Source organism: Sphaeramia orbicularis, chromosome 8 (genome assembly GCF_902148855.1).
Source record: "Sphaeramia orbicularis chromosome 8, fSphaOr1.1, whole genome shotgun sequence".
NCBI classification, from domain to species: Eukaryota; Metazoa; Chordata; class Actinopteri; order Kurtiformes; family Apogonidae; genus Sphaeramia; species Sphaeramia orbicularis.
In genome coordinates, this window is record NC_043964.1 from 29,668,021 (window position 1) to 29,687,169 (window position 19,149).

Sequence of the window (19,149 nt, forward strand, 5' to 3'; positions counted from 1 at the left end):
CCCTCACTCACACACTCAGGCAGCATCCCTCCCCTCTCCACTTCTACCTTCACACTCACCTCTTCGCGCCTCCCTCTCTGCTCCTTTCGCTTCCTTCCTTCCATCACCTACTAACACATATCATCTCTCGCATCTCCCCGCCTGTTGTCTCCCTCTCACACTCTTTCATCTCTCCCATTCCTCCCTCCTCCTCACACACCACACACTCAACCTTGCTGCCTCCCGCAAATGCACGCATACACACACTCATGCTGATTGGCACCCAAGGACAGAGCACCCTCTCTCCCAAACCGGCTACCCTGCAGTTTGCTTGTGTGGCCAGGCTTCTTGACACTGAGCTCAGCTAAGGAAGAGGATACAGAAGAGGCCATGGAGCACAGCCACATCTTCCCTGTTTTTTCCCCAAATGGAAGCACCTGGAGCCCAGGGCAGCATCCTTCTGAGGTTACCCAGGGATGCCCCCTCGGACCACTGCCTGTCATCTACTACAGTGTCCTGCTCTGTCTTGGCCTGCCAGGTAAGAGAAGCCAGGAGCCTGTGTGTGTGTGTTTGTGTGTCTGCACCTAATCGCATGCACAATACATTGGTTTTAATTTGCTCATACATCTGCATGAACGTGCACCACTCGGTTGCAGAAGTTATGCTTTGCATCTTGATTTGTTGTGCAAAGGTTTATGTCAGCTCGTCTAGAGTGTCAGCCTTCACACACTGTTGATTTGTCATTCTGACCTTGTGCATGCATACATACTTTGCGTTTGTTTGTTGCTGTGTCGGTGTGTTTGGAGTCTTTTTACTTGCCAGTACAAAATTAAAAAAAAACTGCAATTGCGTTGAGTAGAGTATTAATAAATTCACTGACTACCCCTGAGTTTGTTGAATCTAAATATTCCATATTTCTTTGTGATAAATAGTTGTGATAGATAGTTTTGTAATCTGGAGCTGTTATACATTTACATTTGTATAACAGATATTACGAGTAATGACTCAGGTTTGACCTCTGGGACAAGTATGGAATATATGATTCCTGCTGATGACCTGAATTAATGTCGCTTCCTCGTTGTGTCTAATCAGTCTCCGTTGACTGATTGGACCATTCACAGTCATTGTCGGACCCATTTGCTGCCTCTGTCCCACTGCGTGATCTATGAGCGATGACCTGCTCTCACACAATGAAGTAAAATGACATGCATTTAAATGTGCGTGTCTACATACGTGTATGTGTGTGTCCAAGAGAGAAAGATGGATTGACAGAGACGAGAGAGAGACACAGACAGAAAAGCTGGAGGTCAGATGAAAGAGGACGGTGCTGATGCCTAATCAGAGATTGGGGTTCAGATGCCTGAAGCCCTCAGGACTGTCAGACCCTCGTCCACTCTGTTTCACATAACGTCAGTGTTATTCTGTTTCCAAAAACCCTAAAAAAATAACATCAGGGTGTCATTATGAACACATCATTAATTATATAAATAACTAATGGCTTAAACATATCTCTAAAGGTGTGTTTTTAATAGGTAAGAGATTACAGTATTTTTGTATAACTTTTATCTTCTTATTTACTCTTATCTTCTTTAACCCTGAACTGCAGTTATTTGATAAAACTTGGGAGTGAGATGTTATCAACAACAAGCTGTTCTGGTTCAAAACAAATCTGCAATGCAAACTAAAAGCTTTTGTCTGCCAAGACTGCAGTTGCACCTCAGATTTGCTGTCTTGTAGAAGGAAAACCGTTGTTTCTGATCAAATCTTGCTTCATTATTTCTCCTGGACAACAAATCAAGTCTTGTACAAGCAATTCTCTCTGCTGTCATTTAAAGTTTTTCTAGCACGGCTGGAGTTTTATTTGATTCTACTGCTTGGTCGTCTTTACAAATGGGATTGAGGTTGTTTGTTTAATCACTGAGTAACAAAAAGCTGAGAGTGTAATGCAATCTCACAATAGTTGTCTGAATTAATGGCAGAGTTGAGTGCAGTGGGCTGATACTTTGCAGCAGCGACTTCGACTTATTCAATCATTATGACACAGCTCGTTCCACTCAAGCTGAATCATGAATGTTTCATGAGCTCGGCATGTGTGAGTAGTAGCGGTGTGACCTAAAGACCCACACGTATTTAACACTCCAGAAAGATTGGATGCTGTTACCTTGATTACTGACCGGTGTTTCATCAGTTAACAGCAAAAAGGCTTCTCAGAGACTTCATCACATCTGTGTTTCTCACAGGCTTGACCTTTATGCTGCAGACAGTGAAGGGTCACATCAAGAGTACAGATGTGTGGGGTGAACCGAGAGATGAAGAAAGGTGATGAGAAAAAGGATTCTGCAAGTCAAGTAGTAGGAGGTAATTATGGTGTGACCTGAGGAAATGATGAAGCGTAAGATCCACACAAAAAGGGGATGAACAGGGAGATACTGAAGAATAAGCAAGACAAGGACACAGAGAAGAAGAAGAAGAAGAAGACGGAGAAGAGGAGTGGAATTGAGAGCGAGAGATCAGAGCAGTAATAGAGAGAGAGATTAATAACAGCAGAGCTAGTGAAGTAGCACCTCTGAGCCCTGAGTGGGGGAGCTACAGACGACAGAGCTGAGACGAATTGCCACATTTTTAATTAATCGCTAACTCGCTCCCTCTCTTTTTCTCTCCACTCACTACACCACACTGCTAGAGACAGAACAGACGTGTGCTGGCATAGCAAACAGCACACTGACGGGGGGTTTGCACAAGTGAAGCCTGGTCTTTATACAGTAAAGTCCTTCTGACAGCACTCACTGCTCAGACACCAAACCTTAAAGTACTGTATGTTAAGCAGAAGAAGATAATGATGAGCAATTCTGCGTGACATAACTGGATGTTAATTAGACACCAGGCAAAGACAGCTTCTTCTATGTGCACCTGTTACATTTCTCTGCATGCAATAGACATATCTGAATTTGCACACCGGCAATATTCTAACCTGCCACCTGCTCGGGTGTGATTTGACAAAGGTGCTCGGTCTTCACACAGTTCGCTGCTGGAGCCTGAATATAGCCCAGAGGAGTATGTAATTGAATGAATGCAACAGTCTGTTAATAGAAATGTGTGTGCTGCAAAATCATGCAGCAGAAAACAAGGCATTTGTAAAGTCCCATAAAAGGAAAATTTGTTAAAACTGACAGTGCGTGTTAAAATTATACGTTTTTGTACATGGGATTTTTCATTTAACATATTCTTTACAGTCTTTACACTCCTAATGACTGTGATGTTTTTTTCTATTACCGAAATGTTAATGAAGTGTGTATAAGCTGAAAAGAAGTACTTCAAAGACTTCATTTTCATTTTAATCTTAATATTTTATGACATTTTGTACTGCATGGATTATAACCACCATGCTGAATAATTTCTACAAGTTCTGAAAACTCTCAAAGAAAGATTTGGATTCATGTTTCTATAATCATAGTGTCTGACTAATGTCAAAGTGATTATGAACGACCATTGGATGTGACGTTTTGGATCTGCAAGAAATGTTGATTGATGCAGGATTAACTTTTCAGGGCAATATATGACTAGAAAATTACAATAATGTCAAAAAGGGAAAACAAAATAGATAGACAAAGCCCAATAATAATAAAAATTACAATTATTCATAATTCAAGATTCAAGATTCTTTATTGTCATTAAACATTGGTATGATGAACAAAAATACAATCCACAAGATCAATAGTGAAATAAAATGAACATTAAAAAAAACACACACATATTTAAAATACAAAAAATAGAAAGTAGAAAACAGAGCACACAGACACTTAACCCATAAAGACCCAAACAACCACTGGCGACCAAAAGCATCTACTGATCCAAAATGTTTAATACCTGTTGATCCACTAAACCTACCAATACATGTAAATAATTGGTGTGAAACATAGTTTGTCATCTTTTCATGGTCATCAGATATGACCCATTTGGATGTTCAGAGGCTCTGCAGTGAAAGTGGAAATACCGTCCTCTTCTACAACATTGATTCATCAGTAAAATGCATGGAGTTGGATCAACAACAGTGGCTGGACACACTTGGTTTATGTTCAGTTAATGATATATTTTACTCAAAAAGTCACTTTTTCTTCAGTTTTCTGTGTTTTTGACATAATAACCCTCAACTGTAAACTCAGCATGATAATTAAATGATATGACCAATAAATTAAATATTGGAAAATACCTGATTTTCACTGAAAAAACACAAAATTCAGAGGATAATACTATGCTAGATGGTGATAAATTGCTTAAAAAAGGTTAAAATAGAGGGGAAAATGAATTTGGGAACTGCCACAAAAGTAGCAATGGGTCTTTATGGGTTAAAATAGAAATAAAAAAAAAACAAAAAAAGCAGAGCAAAGTGCAGATAATAATAGTAATAAATAAATCAACATATAAGAGGAAGAGAAATGACTGAAATGTAAACAGATTATGACACGTTATATGTAGAATTGCATGGACTTAACTTCAAATTGTTCACCATTATTTTGTTTTTCTGAGCTTTCTCTCACATTTCATGGTCATCACTAGTGTATGAAACTGCATCAGGTGTCACCACATCCACCTTTGTTTACAGTTCACGTACATGCTGGTACACAGTGGTGGTCCTTGGCTGAACACTGAAGCTGTTCAGTAGTCAGCAGTGGGCCTGGTACACATGTGGTTTGGAAAACTTTTCCTCCTACTCCCACTTATCCACCCTCCCAAGGGGAAAAGAATGTGATGTTCAGCGCTAACAGCCCTCTGTTTTGTGTCGCAGTGTAGGCCACATGTCAGCTGCTACTTAATGAAGAGATGGGCCCCATCGATTTTCAGTTGGACTATTGATCTGTCAATCTGCAGCAGTGAGAGGGTATCTGTGGTGGGATGGGACGTGTTAATAGATACTATCACAGTGAGAGTGAAGTTTAAGGTTAGAAGGTTTAAACTGAATGAAAGCAACGGATGTGAAGGTTGTGCTGATGCTCTTTGAATGGTAAAGGAGCAGAGGTGGTTAGTCTGGTTAGTCTCCAGGCTGCAGTGGAGGGAGCTTGTCAGATTTTCATAGAGGAGACAAGGCAGGGATAGGTACGGGAGGACAGAACAGAGGGGCAAAAAGAGGAAGGAGGAGGGTGTTTTTTGAGGCAATAAATCATTGTTGTTGTTGATGCGGGGACAGGGCTGACTTTGTTTGACCAGCTGAAAACAAAAAGCTGTCACTGCAGCTGAACTTCACACATCCAATCAGCAACAAACTGGACGAAGGAAATCCAAGGGCATAACAGGACTGTTAGTATGGTTTATGAAACAATTTAGTGAGATCAATGCCACATGATTGACAGACCACAGGGTTAGCCTTGATCTAAGGACAGTCATGTCCACTAAACTTTGAGTCACTGTGGTCTGTCTGTAAAATGAATGGTCGTGGAGGTGAGCAGAGACAGCGCAGTGAGCAGGCAGCACAGCACTGCAGTAGCATCAATATCATTAACAGCAACCGAGGCCTTTTTCTCTTAATATCTCCATTAGTCCTGCTTCAATATCTTTTTTGCTCATTCTTGGTGTTGCATTCTTCAGTTTCCTCTATCTCTCTGTCAACATTTCTCTTATTTGCCACCGGCAAGTTCAATGTAGACGATTATCATCTCGATAAAACATGGAATGATATTAAATTTGCATCATGCCACAGGCCTGCAGAGGCAAACTTATAATGATAAAAGTACCTCTTCTTTTGGTAGAGCGTGTCAGTAAAAATTTATTTTCATCTTTAATGTATGCTTTTTAAATACAGACATGGATTTGTAGCTTGGATATGTCCCTGGTTTTTGTTCGGTAGAATTAAGAATTGCCCTGCTTTATGTCCGGCCTGACACTTAGAGAAGACAAAGGGGAAATGGTTGTCATCAGGAACAAAGTGCCTGTGACCTTTGAAGCAAGCTTTGATATTCACCTCTCTGTGTCTGTCGCCACTTCCCTTCCTCCCACCACCTCATCGCTCTGTTCTACACCTCTCTCTTTTTCATTCTGTCTTTCTGTCTAATCCTCTCTCTCATTCTCTTCATTCTCAATCACCTGCTGTCTTTTTTTTTTTTTTTTTTTTTACTCCACGTGACCTTCATCCAACCATGCTTTTCCTCCATCCTCTGTCTAGTCGCTCAGCCCTCTCTTCTCTCATTTTCTTTAGTCTTATTAGCTTTCGGATAAGCCTTCAAAGCTGAAATTGCAACACCCGCTGCCTTTCTCTTATTTATTTATTTTTTTAAAAATATATTTTCATTTTCAGACTATGCCATATGAGACCCATTAGAAAGCATGATGACAAGAGAGTGAAAAGGTGGCGGTGTGTTGGCCAGTGCTTTCGAGGGGTTAAGCTGCGCAGTGTCGTTTGTCGACAGCCCGTCTGAACACGTCCCTTTAGTGGTGGGATGAGTCAGCCTCGTTACACACCTCAGGGAGCTTGCTGTGCCTTCTCTCTTCCCCGCTAAACAACGTCAATGGCCCTGTCCCTCGTTATATTAGAGGAACAGTTGGGGGAGCTGAGACACAAAAGCACTCCCACACAAACAGACAGAAGGGGTCACCCATGCAAACATACGCACACACAAATACACACACACACAAACAAAAAAAACAAATGTGGGCAGACTCACAAACACACACAGGTGCCTATTATATGTCCTACAGGTCATTTCAATCCCCTCTCAGCTGGAGATAAACTTCTTCTCACTTATTATTCCCTGCAAACTGAAAAAAGAAAAGACAGAGATCCTCCTTGTGACTATTTCCCGGTGTTTGGAAATGGAAAATATGAAACTATCACTGCAGAAATATAAAAACTAAGAGATCTACTGTGAGAAAAGAGAGTAGTGTTTAAAATGAAGTAGTTCGGTGAGGGAATGCATTATTTTTCTGTGTCCCGGCTTTAGTACTTGCTCTTAAATGACAATTTTTGGACACTAATTTCCCATTTTAAGAGAAAGAAACGTGAGGGTGTCTGTATTAAAAGCTGTTTGCATGCAGTGATGTTACTCCCTTATGTTACTCCCTTATGTGCTTAAATTTACTATCAAATGGTACCATCTTTTAATACTCCATAATATGTCAGCAGTTTATCCAGAGCCTTAAAAGGTCTGAGGCTCAGTACGCAGACCTGGTTACGTGACTGATGAGGTGAAAAACCATCTACCATGAACAAAGGGAACACCTGCAGACTTGTACTTGTACTTTTTTAAAGACATTGTTTTGATCCTATTTAGATGTTTGTCAGTATTTGTGATGTGGAATAAACGTGCAGGTATTACATATAGTAGAGGCTCATGTTAATGCATTCAGTATAAATACTTAGATTGCCTGGCTTAACCCTCCAGTATCCCGTCCAGCAAGACCCTTACTACGCCCCAAGTGTGCCTTTTCGCACACTTGTGGAATAATGTCAAAAATTTTTTCATACAGTTTGTTTTTAATTATTTTACACTTTTTTCTATTTCATCAACTTCAGCCATAAATAAAAATACTAAATACTCAATAATTGCCACATTTTTTAACATTTTAAATGCTGTGTTTGTAATGTAAACAATCCCTTTTTTTTTTTTGGATGCAAAAGCCAAAAAAAAAAAAAAAAAAATTTTCAATATACTACATAAAAAGTGGACCACATATTATTTGATTTTTGCAGCCTGGCATATGTCAATGATTAACAGCAACGTTGGTTAATTTGCATTATTATTTTTGGCGCTAGGTCAGATGTTCAAAAATACTAGCATCTGTCACCAAGTGTGCATAAAATACACATCTATAAATCAAACTATTAAATATTATATATCGATTTATTTCTCTGCTCTAATTTGATTTTATTTTTGTAAGTCAAGGTCAGCCCTAATCATACATATCAAATGGAAGAAATAGTGCGTTTTAGGCACACTCGGCAGAAAGATGCTAGTCTTGTAGTTTTCTTTTGTTCACAATGTGCAAATTTTAGTTGGTGGTCAGAATTATAAAGATCATGCACAAATGAACAACTTTTGAATTCTAACATCATTTAAATTGTGAAAAAATAATATGAAGTTTTTTAAAACAAAGTGCAAAGTGTGCCTAAAAGGCTCACCCAGATACAGGAGGGTTAAAGAATTATTGCCTTGCTTTACAGTCAATGGCACAGTTGTTCATCTTAACCAGAATGATTTTCTTCGGGGGAAAAAAAAAGAAAACATCAAATGAAATGAGATGCATTTGATTTTACTCTCCTGATCCTAATGGGAAATGAGTACAAGTGAGATAATCTGAACTGATTACAACTGCAAACACTAAGTGGCACAAAATGATCAAGTAATGATACATTCAGCTTTACTGATCATGCATGATACAGAGGGCAAAATTAGCATACATCTGGCAACCCCGCATATGTCGGTCTGACTGTGCAGCCATGGGTGTCCGTGAGTCCAGGCGTGACGTGCAGATGTCTCTGTACAGATGCCTTTGTGTGTACCTGTGTACATGTGTGGTCTCTGTGTGCGTGAGTGTGAATCTCTCCGGCTCGTCTGTCCCTGTCCCCTCTGAGACGAGCCTCGTATATGAGCCAAGTCATACCCATAGAATGCCGAGCAGATATCTGGCTCCTCTCCTCTCAGCCCCTGAGACGACGTAAAGAGCAGGAGTCAATTGAAATGAATGGGCAGCACAGTGCAAGCTGGCTGGAGCTAAATGGAAATGTCAAGCTCACCACGGATCCCTTTTGTTTGTCTGCAGAAAGCCCTGTCACACTGGGGAGCCCAACCAGAATAATACTGAGCCAATGACAATCAGAAACTCCCCGCTTTCATTCCATGTCACTCCTCTCTATTTAGCAGTATACGGACAGAGAAAGAGAGGAAAAAGCTATAGAAAAAAAGCAAGGAGATGGAAAAAGGTGAGGTCTACTGTATATGATTTTTGCCTCTCCATCAGGAAATTTTTGAGCAGCCTGTAGCCCCGGAGTGAAGCAGACTTTACCTCTTACAGGCACTGATTATATCCCACTATTGGATAAATCAGGTAAGAGGCTGCAGGTGCTCTTACAGTACACACACTGGCAGCTGTGAGGGGCAGCTGTATGGGAAGTAACATGTACTCCAAGGACAAAAGAGATTGATGACAAGAGCTAAAATGAGAAACAGTTTTATAACACAAAAATAGGTAGCTCAACAGATGAGTAGTCGCTTAGGTTAAGTGGTTTTTCGACCGTTTTTGGCTCGTGAACCCTGAACACAAAAACTGTCACTAGTAATATGCCCCTGGTTGTGACAGATGCATCCAAAAGGTCTAAAAAGAAACAATTTGGTGTTCTTCTGCTGTATTGGGATCTTGAAAGCACTAAAAGGTATTCTGTGATCCATAAGGAGGGTTCATTGGGAGTTTTTTTTTTTTTTTTATTATTATTATTGTTATTTCATTCCACAAAAGTAAAAAAAAATAAGAAAAACTGAAATCAAATCCTGAACAAAAACAGATAATGAAGAATAGCGACCAAACCTGAATTTAGTCAGTTTCATTACACAAGATTAAAATGAAATCATTTAGTAAAATTAGTCACTAGTCAACATCCTATAACAAACAGTTGATAAAGGGTCAGTTGTGTCATTATGGGACTCATCAAAATCTATATCCATTAACCTACAGCTGACCTTTGTATTCTGGTGTATTATGACTGAGATGTTGAACCAGACAAATAGAAAAATGAAAAAAAAAAAAAAAGATAAATAGAACGGGCAGAAGGTGAATGATTGCAGTTGAATACTACAGTCAGTGCAGAGGGTGCACAAGCAGCTTGACTTGGACTGAGGGTGGATGAAGGGGTGTAGTGTGATCCAGAAGCCCGACATACACAAGCATCGATTTGTCAAGTTTTGCAAGCTGGTTTGACATCTTGTTTATGGTTACTGATAGATTGCATGTTAATGAATTGGTGCATCCCTAATGATCTGAGTGTGCATGTGCAGACACGTGTTAAAGTGTGTGTCTTTTGCTGTACATCCTCCAGTCTGGCAAGGACATCTTTAGTCATTATCTGGAGCCGGTTTTGTAATTTGTAATCAGCTGATAGTGGCTGAGGCTGTGAAGTGTGATGTACCAGACTCCAAGCTGCCATATTTAATCCAATCCCAGATCTATTACCACGGAGAGGGACAGGACGACACGAATTCACCCACTCACACACACACATACGAACATGCACAAATATATATAGACAATGATGGCTGCTAAGTGCATTGATGTCTCAGAGATGCTGCAACGCAAATCAATGTCATCTACTGAAGACACAGATTGGAGATGGCTTAATGCTGCAAAAGCAAGTTTCACTGAAGCAAATGTAAAGGACAGAAATAACAATGTGTGTTCGATGGTTAGTTTTGGTAACTGAACTAATGCAGCAAGCAATAACAACTGTTGGGGACATTAGTAACATAATGATTTGGTCAAACAATCTTTTCATGTTACACTTCATGGAATCTGCTTACTTAAATGTGTGAGAAAATAGTTTCTTCTTCAGAGAATATAACAGAGTCAATGTCAAACAGACAGAGTCAATAAACTAACAAAGGCAAGAATTCAACATTGTTATACTCTTGTCAGCATAAACCAACTAAGGAACTAAGAAAAACAAATTCAGACCAGATGTTCATCATTAATTTTATTATATTAATTCATTTTAGATTAAATAATTTCAACCCTGAAAGGTTTTTTGTGTTTGTTTGTTTTGTATTCCAGGGTGTTTGATTTGCAGGACTATACAAAAACTACAGCACAAATGTTAAGGCCCAGTCCCAATTCACCCCTTACCCCTACCCCTTAGCCCTTCCATTTGGCATGACCCCTTAAAACGGAGTTGCAAAGGGTCACTGTGTTTACCTCCATATTGCTGACGATTCGAACAGAATTATGGGAGATTTCTCATACACCTCAGTTTGTAGTGTGGTCCTGAAAAATCTCTATTTTGAGGACCAAACAGCCCTCCCCCTTAGCCCTTTCCCTCCAACTCATCAAGAATCGGGACACTCCTACCCCTTCACGTGAACAAGGTTATTATTGTTAGCGAAAACTAACGAAATGACGAAAACTAGAATTGTAAAAACATTTTCGTTAACTGAAATAAATAAAAACTACAATTAAAAGAAAAAAATAACTAACTGAAACTGTATTGTGTGCTTACAAAACTAACTAAAACGTATAAAAATTATGGATACAATTCCCTTCGTTTTTGTCTTTGTCAATGTCGGATTGATATAAAATCGATTTATTTCCCTCAAGCAATTTTAGCTGCTGGCACCATATGATATTTAACGGTCCGTCACTTCTCGTCACTTGTCGTTTAGAGTCATCTTCTGGTCCCCACTCTACCTGGAAACATGGAGACTAAAGTTGGGAGAAAGCAGCAGAGTCCTGTCTGGGATTTATTTGAATACGACGGAGAAGAAGAGAAAAGTTAAAAAAAAAAAAAAAAACTAAACCTAAACTAAAACTAAGCATTCAGAAAATAACCAAAACTAATAAAAACTAGCAAACCTGCTCTAAAAACTAATTAAAACTAACTGAATTGGAGAAAATAGTCAAAACTAAATAAAACTAAACTATAATAAAAAATCCAAAACTATTATAACCTTGCACATGAACACGTAAAATGGAGGGGGAGGGGTAAGGGGGAGGGGCCAAGTGGTGAATTGGGATTGTATCTACATGAACCTTGGTGAGATTGCAGAAGCTTTTCTTTTTCATTTTACACCCCACATGAAATATAACTGGAAACTCATTAAAAAAGGTCTGACTATTTTGGCATACTTCAATTGTACAGACTAACATGCACATATGGAGCGAGGGGAAATAGGCAACAGAGTAAGAACAACACAAAAAGACATATAATGAGTCTGTTCAATTTAACGCCCATAGCACAGATCCACGTGAGAGTCAAAATCATGCTGCTTCTGTCAGATGCAGGTGCACAAAGGTCAAATCGTGGACAAATCATGTGCAGGTCTTGGTTTACAATCCTCCTGGAATACGCTGTTCAAAGAATTTTAAGATAGACAAAAATAAGAATAAGGAGTAAGGGACTGAAAAAGAATTCTATGTAGCAGAGTGGCAGACAGTTCAGCATATTGCCAGGGTTTTGATGTTGCCCTCCTGTTTTTGTTGTGGCTTTACTCTTTATTAGAGATAACAGTTTGGCCAAAGGCAGAGGCAGGTTCTGCATGAATTGCACAGCAGGTGTACATGACTAGCGCTGGAAAAGCCAAGGATTACTGAGTAGCAGAAGCTGATTGAATATTGTAAAGTGGCAGCAGGAGAGAAAAGTGTGTGCATAATGTGTACTTGTTCTGGACACTGTAATGTAAATCTAACAAGGTATTTCTGGAATATATGTATATAATAAGGAATCAGTCATTTATCCCTTTTGAAGCACTAGAGCCGTGTAACATGCATAGGCACTCGGGACATTTCTAGATGTGTACCTTCAGTCTACAGTCAGGACTCTATAAAAATGTAAAGAGTCTGGTTGTACAACTCAGAAGCACAGAATCACAACACACAGCCAAAACCTCTCAGCCACAGAAAAAGAATAAAACATTCACTACGAACCTTTCGGCTGAGTTGTGCGATGGCGTGACCATTATTTATTTGTGCTTTAGAATGTAACAACCATAAAGCAACAACCACCACTGCTCCGTCCTGTTGAGCGGAGAGGAGGGAGGAGTCTAAAGTGTTTCTGACAGCCAACAATAGAAGAATATTATCTATTGTACTTGAAAATATTAATGTCACCCAACACCATTTTGAGAACAGATGTTTGCCTTTGACCTTTGGAGACAGTGTTGACCATATTTGGACTAAAACAGGGGTTCCCAAAGTGGGGTATGTGTATCCCAAGGGGTAGTTGGAAGAAGCCCAGGGGGTTCTTGAAATTTTTTGGGGGAAAAACACATTAAATAAATCATTGTGTACTGAATACAAAATAAATAATGAGAATTAATGCTGAAAGATAAAAAAAAACAAAAAAATAAATTCATTTAATAGTTTTATTGTCAATCATCTTGTTTAGCTTTGGTAACATTTTAAGAACTTTTCTATGTTATATTATTTAAAATGTGATTATTTGAGTAGCTAAGTAATAATTTTTTTGTTGAAAGATTCATTTATTAATTAATGACCAATTTATTTATTTTTCTTATCAATGAAAGAGAGCATCTTTCAGTTTATATTTTGCACACAAAATTTACTTAAAAAAATGTATTACAGTTAAATATATGTTGTTTGTTAACAAAGTTTTGCAAATATAAACAGACACCTTTGGCACTGGAACAAATTTTGCCAAATTTTTTTCAATCAAAAATGCTGAAGTGAGAGTTGGGGGTACTTGGCTAAAAATATATATTTCAGGGGGTTATTCCACTGTAAAAAGTTTGAGAACCACTAGACTAAAGGATGGAGCAACAGGAGGGTTGGAGATGAGGTGTGAGCTGCTGCTAAACATTAGTTTGTTCACATGGTAAAACAGCAAACTTCCCCAAACATTTGTATAATGAAATAATTTTATGGTCTTGTTCAAATGTCCCATGAGGCAATCTGTAAAACTGAATTGCAGTCAGTGGGGAAAGACAAGTAATTATTTGATTGTGATGGAATTATGCCATTTACACATATGATGTTTGCCAATTTGAAGATAATTTTGCAAACCAAGAAAGCTGCAATTTGTTGTAAAACTGCTTGAGTAACAGACTGTGAAAATGCAAAAACTACACACCAGAATGTTGCAGAGGTGATATCATCCTAACAGTCTCTCTCCATCATCTGTTCAGAGTCACTGATGTTTCTGCAGCTTCAACATGATCAGACTTGTAGTTATTTTCACCTCTTTTAGAACTTTTTTACCTCACTGTCAAAGACTGAGATGTCATGCCATGGAAGTGGCCATTTTGGTGTTGATGATGTGTATTATGTGAGACAAGAGATGCTGTTTAACCCTTAAAGTCTTCTGCAACATTAGTGCACCAATAAAACCCATGTATTTTCACAAATTACGGTGTTTGTAGATGCTTTTTTGTGTAGAATTAATGATATATTTTGCTGAAAAAGTGTTGTTTTCTTCAGTTTTCTCTGTTTTGGTATAATAACCTTTGAATTTACTTTGAACATCTACATGATCAGTGAATTAAATACAGACAAATATCTGATTTACACTGAAGAAATCCAAACAAAAATATTTTAATAAATGATGAAAAATCACTTGGTAATGGTTAAATGAGGAGAGCATTCATTTGAACATTACCACAAAAAATAGTTCTGGGTCTTTCTGGGTTATCACAAATTAAATGTTTCATTACCATCTTTGTCTCTCTCATAAATTTATCTTTTAAATTGTTAAACATCACAGGTATAAATGGTGGAAAATTCAAACAGGATCAAAACATTATTTGTTTCTCACCACTGACCATATATTTATCCACAGGTAGATTCCATGGGGCACACTGGAAGGGGTGGGCTCTCTATTAACCTTAAAATCCTATTAACGTAGCAGTAATTGGACCACCAGAATGAATCTACATAAAGTAAATGAAACCAGAATGACTCCTGGAAAATAATGATGTCGTTTTTTTTAGGCGTAAGTCTGAGAGCTAGGACTTAGCAGCCTTCGATAGAGAGGGGGTTTCTGTTTAGGGTAAGGCTTAAGGTTCGTAAGAAGAGCAGGTTGGAGCAGGGGTTAGTCTCCAGGAAGTACATGTAAGTCTGTGTAATGTCCCCGAAAAGTGATTAAGAATATGTGTGTTAGCATAACCAAGTGTTTCCTCCTGTGCTGCTCTTTTTGTATTATTGTGTATTGTGTATTGTGCTGTGGTTTATTGTCTGTTCATGTTTAATTGGCTGCGCTCTAACACTCTGTTTCCTCTCCTGCCATAACCTTCTCCATTCCTTTTTTCAATCTCTTCATTCTTTGCCATGTTCTATCATTTCCCTCTTTCCTCTGCCAATCACCTCTGCCCTTCTTCTCTCCCCTAGCCAACATCCTGACAGTGGTTATCCTGTCCCAGCTGGTGCTGCGTCGTCAGAAGTCCTCCTACAACTATCTCCTGGCTTTGGCAGCTGCTGACATCTTAGTCCTGTTCCTCATTGTTTTTGTTGACTTCATATTAGAGGATTTTATTTTGGCCACACCACTGCCCCCCTCCTTAAACAGTGCCGTGCAGGTCCTGGAGTTCTCATCCATCCACACTTCCATCTGGATCACCGTGCCTCTAACCATCGACCGTTACATCGCCGTTTGCCACCCACTACGTTACCATACGGTCTCCTACCCGGCCCGTACACGACGAGTGATATTTGCGGTGTACATCGGGTGTTTGCTCTCTGCTGCACCTTACTACTGGTGGCCTGAGCTGTGGCACAGCCTTCCTGGGGTGGGCAGTGGTGGTGGAGGGGAAGGAAGCAGGAGAACCGTGGCCCAGCATGTCCTGGTGTGGGCCCACTGTGCCACCGTCTACCTCCTCCCTTGCACTGTCTTCTTCTCACTTAATGCTGTCATTGTGCGTAAGCTACGCAGACGACGCAGCTGTTTCCGTCTGCGTGGTTATTCTACTGGCAAGACCACCGCCATTCTCCTGGCAATCACCTCCATCTTTGCTGTGTTGTGGGCACCTCGCACACTTATGATCCTCTACCACTTCTACTCCCCTCCTCCAGCCTCACAAGGCGCCGGTCGACTGCTCCACATGCTAACGGATTTGGCGAACATGCTAGCATTGCTCAACACTGGTGTCAATTTTTTCCTGTATTGCTTCATCAGCAAGCGTTTCCGAGGCATGGCGGCCAATGTTCTGCGGGCCCTGGTCCACTGCCGGAAGCAGCCGCCACCATTCTATGCCAGCCACAATTTCTCCATCACAAGTAGTCCCTGGATCTCACCGGCCAACTCCCATTGCATCAAGATGTTGGTGTACCAGTATGACAAAAATGGAAAACCCATCTGCATTTCCTCTTGAGTCTTCAGCCACCAGCAGCTCACCCCACCTTCAACAGTGGGGGAAATTGTTGAGGTTTTGCCTTCATGGCAACCAGCTTAACTCACATGGGATTCTTTGAGGCTTGAAAATGTCATCATGCCCAGAGAGCACAAAGGTAATGGTTTAGCTGGCACTGAGTGATAACCACATGAAAGATGGAAAACCAAACAGCAGATGTGTGCTAGTTAAAAAAAAAAAAAAAAAAAAAAAATCACAAGCATAAATAGTATTCCCAAATCAGCAACCAGCATCTCTGAGATGGCGATTGTTTCCTCCATGCAAAAAAAAAGAAGCTACTGTAATTGACTGACTGCTGCCTGAGTGAGAACTCCAGACTGTATTATTGCCTGAAATCACAGACTGATAAACGCATATCACCACAATCTATCACTGACTTTTATGAGCCACCGTTTGAAACGGTGCTAAAGTCTAAAGTGACAATTCGATGTATCCTTGGTGGAGCATCAAATGCCTGATGACATTGGTTCATTTATGGTCGCTCTCTGCCTACTGCTGCCAGAAGTGAAAAACACCTGTGTCATTGTGCACTGGGAGTCATTTCCGGGAAAGGAGAGATCTAGTCGGAGGCTGGGCACTAAACATCTCACCTCAAGGGGTGATACACTCAGGCAGAGCCACCGATGGTGTGTCCACTGCCCACAGTTATGACTGTCTCTCAAGCAATGTAAAACAGCGCTGTAATTTCCAGTTTAATATGCAGAGGATTCTCAACAGCATGTTAACTTGGGCGTTTATAAAACAAACAGCCTTCTCTGACTTTCCTCTTGCGTGTTGAGTGCATCCTAGCAGTGCAGGTCACCTTCACGTCTGTGCTCGCTATGAAAATCATCCCACGTCGAAGAATTTTGTAAGATGAGTAAGCTTTCTGTTCATTGATGGTTAAATATCTATTAATGTTAGACTTGACTGTTATTGTAGTGTCACAAAAAATCCGAGACAAAAAATATATGTGGGGACGGTGTGGCTCTGAGGTGTCATTAATCTAGTTATCATATTTCCAATATTAGGGAGAGGAAATTTCTGCTACTTGTAGATAGTCCTCTATTAACTATTAATGGTCCTTGATGACTTACTGTTATAATGAATGTAAGAATATAATGAATGTAACTAATCTCTTTAACCCTTTAGCTTTCTGGGAGACTGAGTTTGAGAGAGAGAGACAGAGAGAGAGAGAGAGAGAGAGAGAGAGAGAGAGAGAGAGACAGGAGATAGATAGAAATTTTTTCTCTCATCCTTTGGTTGCTTTTCTTTCCCATGATGCAGAAGTGAATTTGGTCTCAGGGCCACAGTGATACATTTCAGCTCTGCTCATTCTGCTCTTGGCTGATGGCAGCTCAGTAACATTTTATACCAAAACATAGTCACGTACATCAACTCAGTCCTGCCCAGTAACAAACCATAAATGTGCACACACATACAGACAGAGCAGACACCTTGAGTTGTATTACCCACAGAAGAAGCACACTGAGATCAATGGGCATCCATTCTGTAGAAACTCTGGGCTATTAGCAGAGTTCATTCAGCAGGAATGGAGCAGTGCCAAAGGGCAAACATCTCTGAATGCCTGCCAGGGGGAAAAACACACATCATGCCTTTTTAATGGAGAAGGCTTTAAATCTGATGAATGTTAAGTGTATCTCTCATTGCTGATTAAGTCATGCCCTCAAAACGCACCACTCAAATTTCTTTTTTTATTGTACTTTTATGGTGTGTGTTGCATATTTAAATAAGATGAGTACATGGGAGGAAATAAAGAAAGAAGCCATTTTACAAATCATATACACGCACATATACAACTCTCAATCCCATACAAGTATGATTGTGGAGGAATATGTACTTTGCACTTTAAGCTCCTTCAAATTGAGTGTGAAAACAAATCAAACATGCACCTGTCAGAGTCTAAAGGCTGTAGTGTAAATTACTTACAATATTTTAAGTGCAATTAATCATAACACAACTAAAACTTAAGATTTAACATGGCATGAATGGGTGTACAGTGGTTTAATTTTAGAACTGTTATTAATTGTTTTTAGTATATAAACATGGTGATTTCTGTGTTTTGACATATAACTTATTACTAATTAATTAACAGAGGAGTTTTTTTTCCTATTATGTATTTCAAAAGAGAAAATATATGTATATTTTTAAAAAGTCATTAAGAAAAAGTACAATAAAAGCACATAAAGTCTCCGGTCATTGTGTTACATTCTCCACCTTGCAGCTTAACGCTAAACATGTCTGTAAAAGATCTGTGTGATCTAACAGGGCAAAGTCTTAAAACTTCAGATTGTTAAAAACAGAAAGAACAAAAGTGCTGCATTTGCACCATTTCTAACTGCTGGTGATTGTGATCATCTTTCCCATTTCCTTCCCCATCAAAAATTTGATGGGAAAAGCAATTGTGCACTCCATGACTGGCTCTTCCACACTCAATCCCCTTTTTTTGTTCCATACAAATTGATTTTCTTCAAAATTGCAAAGTGATTGAGGGAGTGCAGATGGCCACCTGCTCCTCACCTTCTTCACTTTGTTCCACTCCCACTTGTCCCCGTTTTCTCCCACTTTATGTCAAATGCACTTGCTCAAACTTAATTTCACAAGCATCCTCTTTACTTAGTGTCATTATGTGATGTCTACATAAGCTCAACACCTCATCATTTCTCATCAGAAAATGGATCGATGTAGTTAGGGGCTAACAGATCCCGAATGTTATTTGATGGAGATGAATGACCAATCTGACAACAAAGAGTCGATAACTGTCAGTCTCTCATCAACCCCAACCCTTAAGAGCCGTTTATTTAGTGAAAAGGCGGTAAAATGCACGCTTTTTTTCCCCCCTAATCATTACACCCTGATAATTAGATTGTGATCATTGAAGATACTGGATCACAAGAAATGAGGGAGGCTTTACCCGCTGGAGCTGATACCAGATCAATGTTGCCATGACATTCATTCCACGTATTAACCACATCCAGGGTCTGAGCCATGTAAATGTGACATTTCTGCGAGAACCGAAACAGCCAGGTCTCATTTCTGTGGCCTCCGGGGATAAGAGAAAGGCATGCTGGGAAACCAAAGCAGAAGGATGAGTTAGTGAGTGGAAAAGAGTGTCACATGC

General features: G+C 39.7%; 1 protein-coding gene across 1 annotated transcript; it reads left to right on the forward strand.

Annotated features, from left to right (window-relative positions):
- Window positions 1-369: 369 nt before the first annotated feature.
- gpr139 (G protein-coupled receptor 139) lies at window positions 370-16,119 on the forward strand. The gene is made up of 2 exons (XM_030141953.1): window positions 370-517; window positions 15,010-16,119. Exons 1-2 carry the CDS (start codon window positions 370-372, stop codon window positions 15,987-15,989), a joined length of 1,128 nt encoding a protein of 375 aa, XP_029997813.1. The 3' UTR covers window positions 15,990-16,119.
- The last annotated feature ends 3,030 nt before the right edge of the window (window positions 16,120-19,149 follow it).

Excerpts from the sequence above, each read along its gene's own strand:
- gpr139 (XM_030141953.1), top strand. The coding sequence starts at position 370 with ATGGAGCACAGCCACATCTTCCCTGTTTTTTCCCCAAATGGAAGCACC. Across the intron at positions 518-15,009 it reads GCTCTGTCTTGGCCTGCCAG|CCAACATCCTGACAGTGGTT; the intron begins GTAAGAGAAGCC and ends TCTCTCCCCTAG.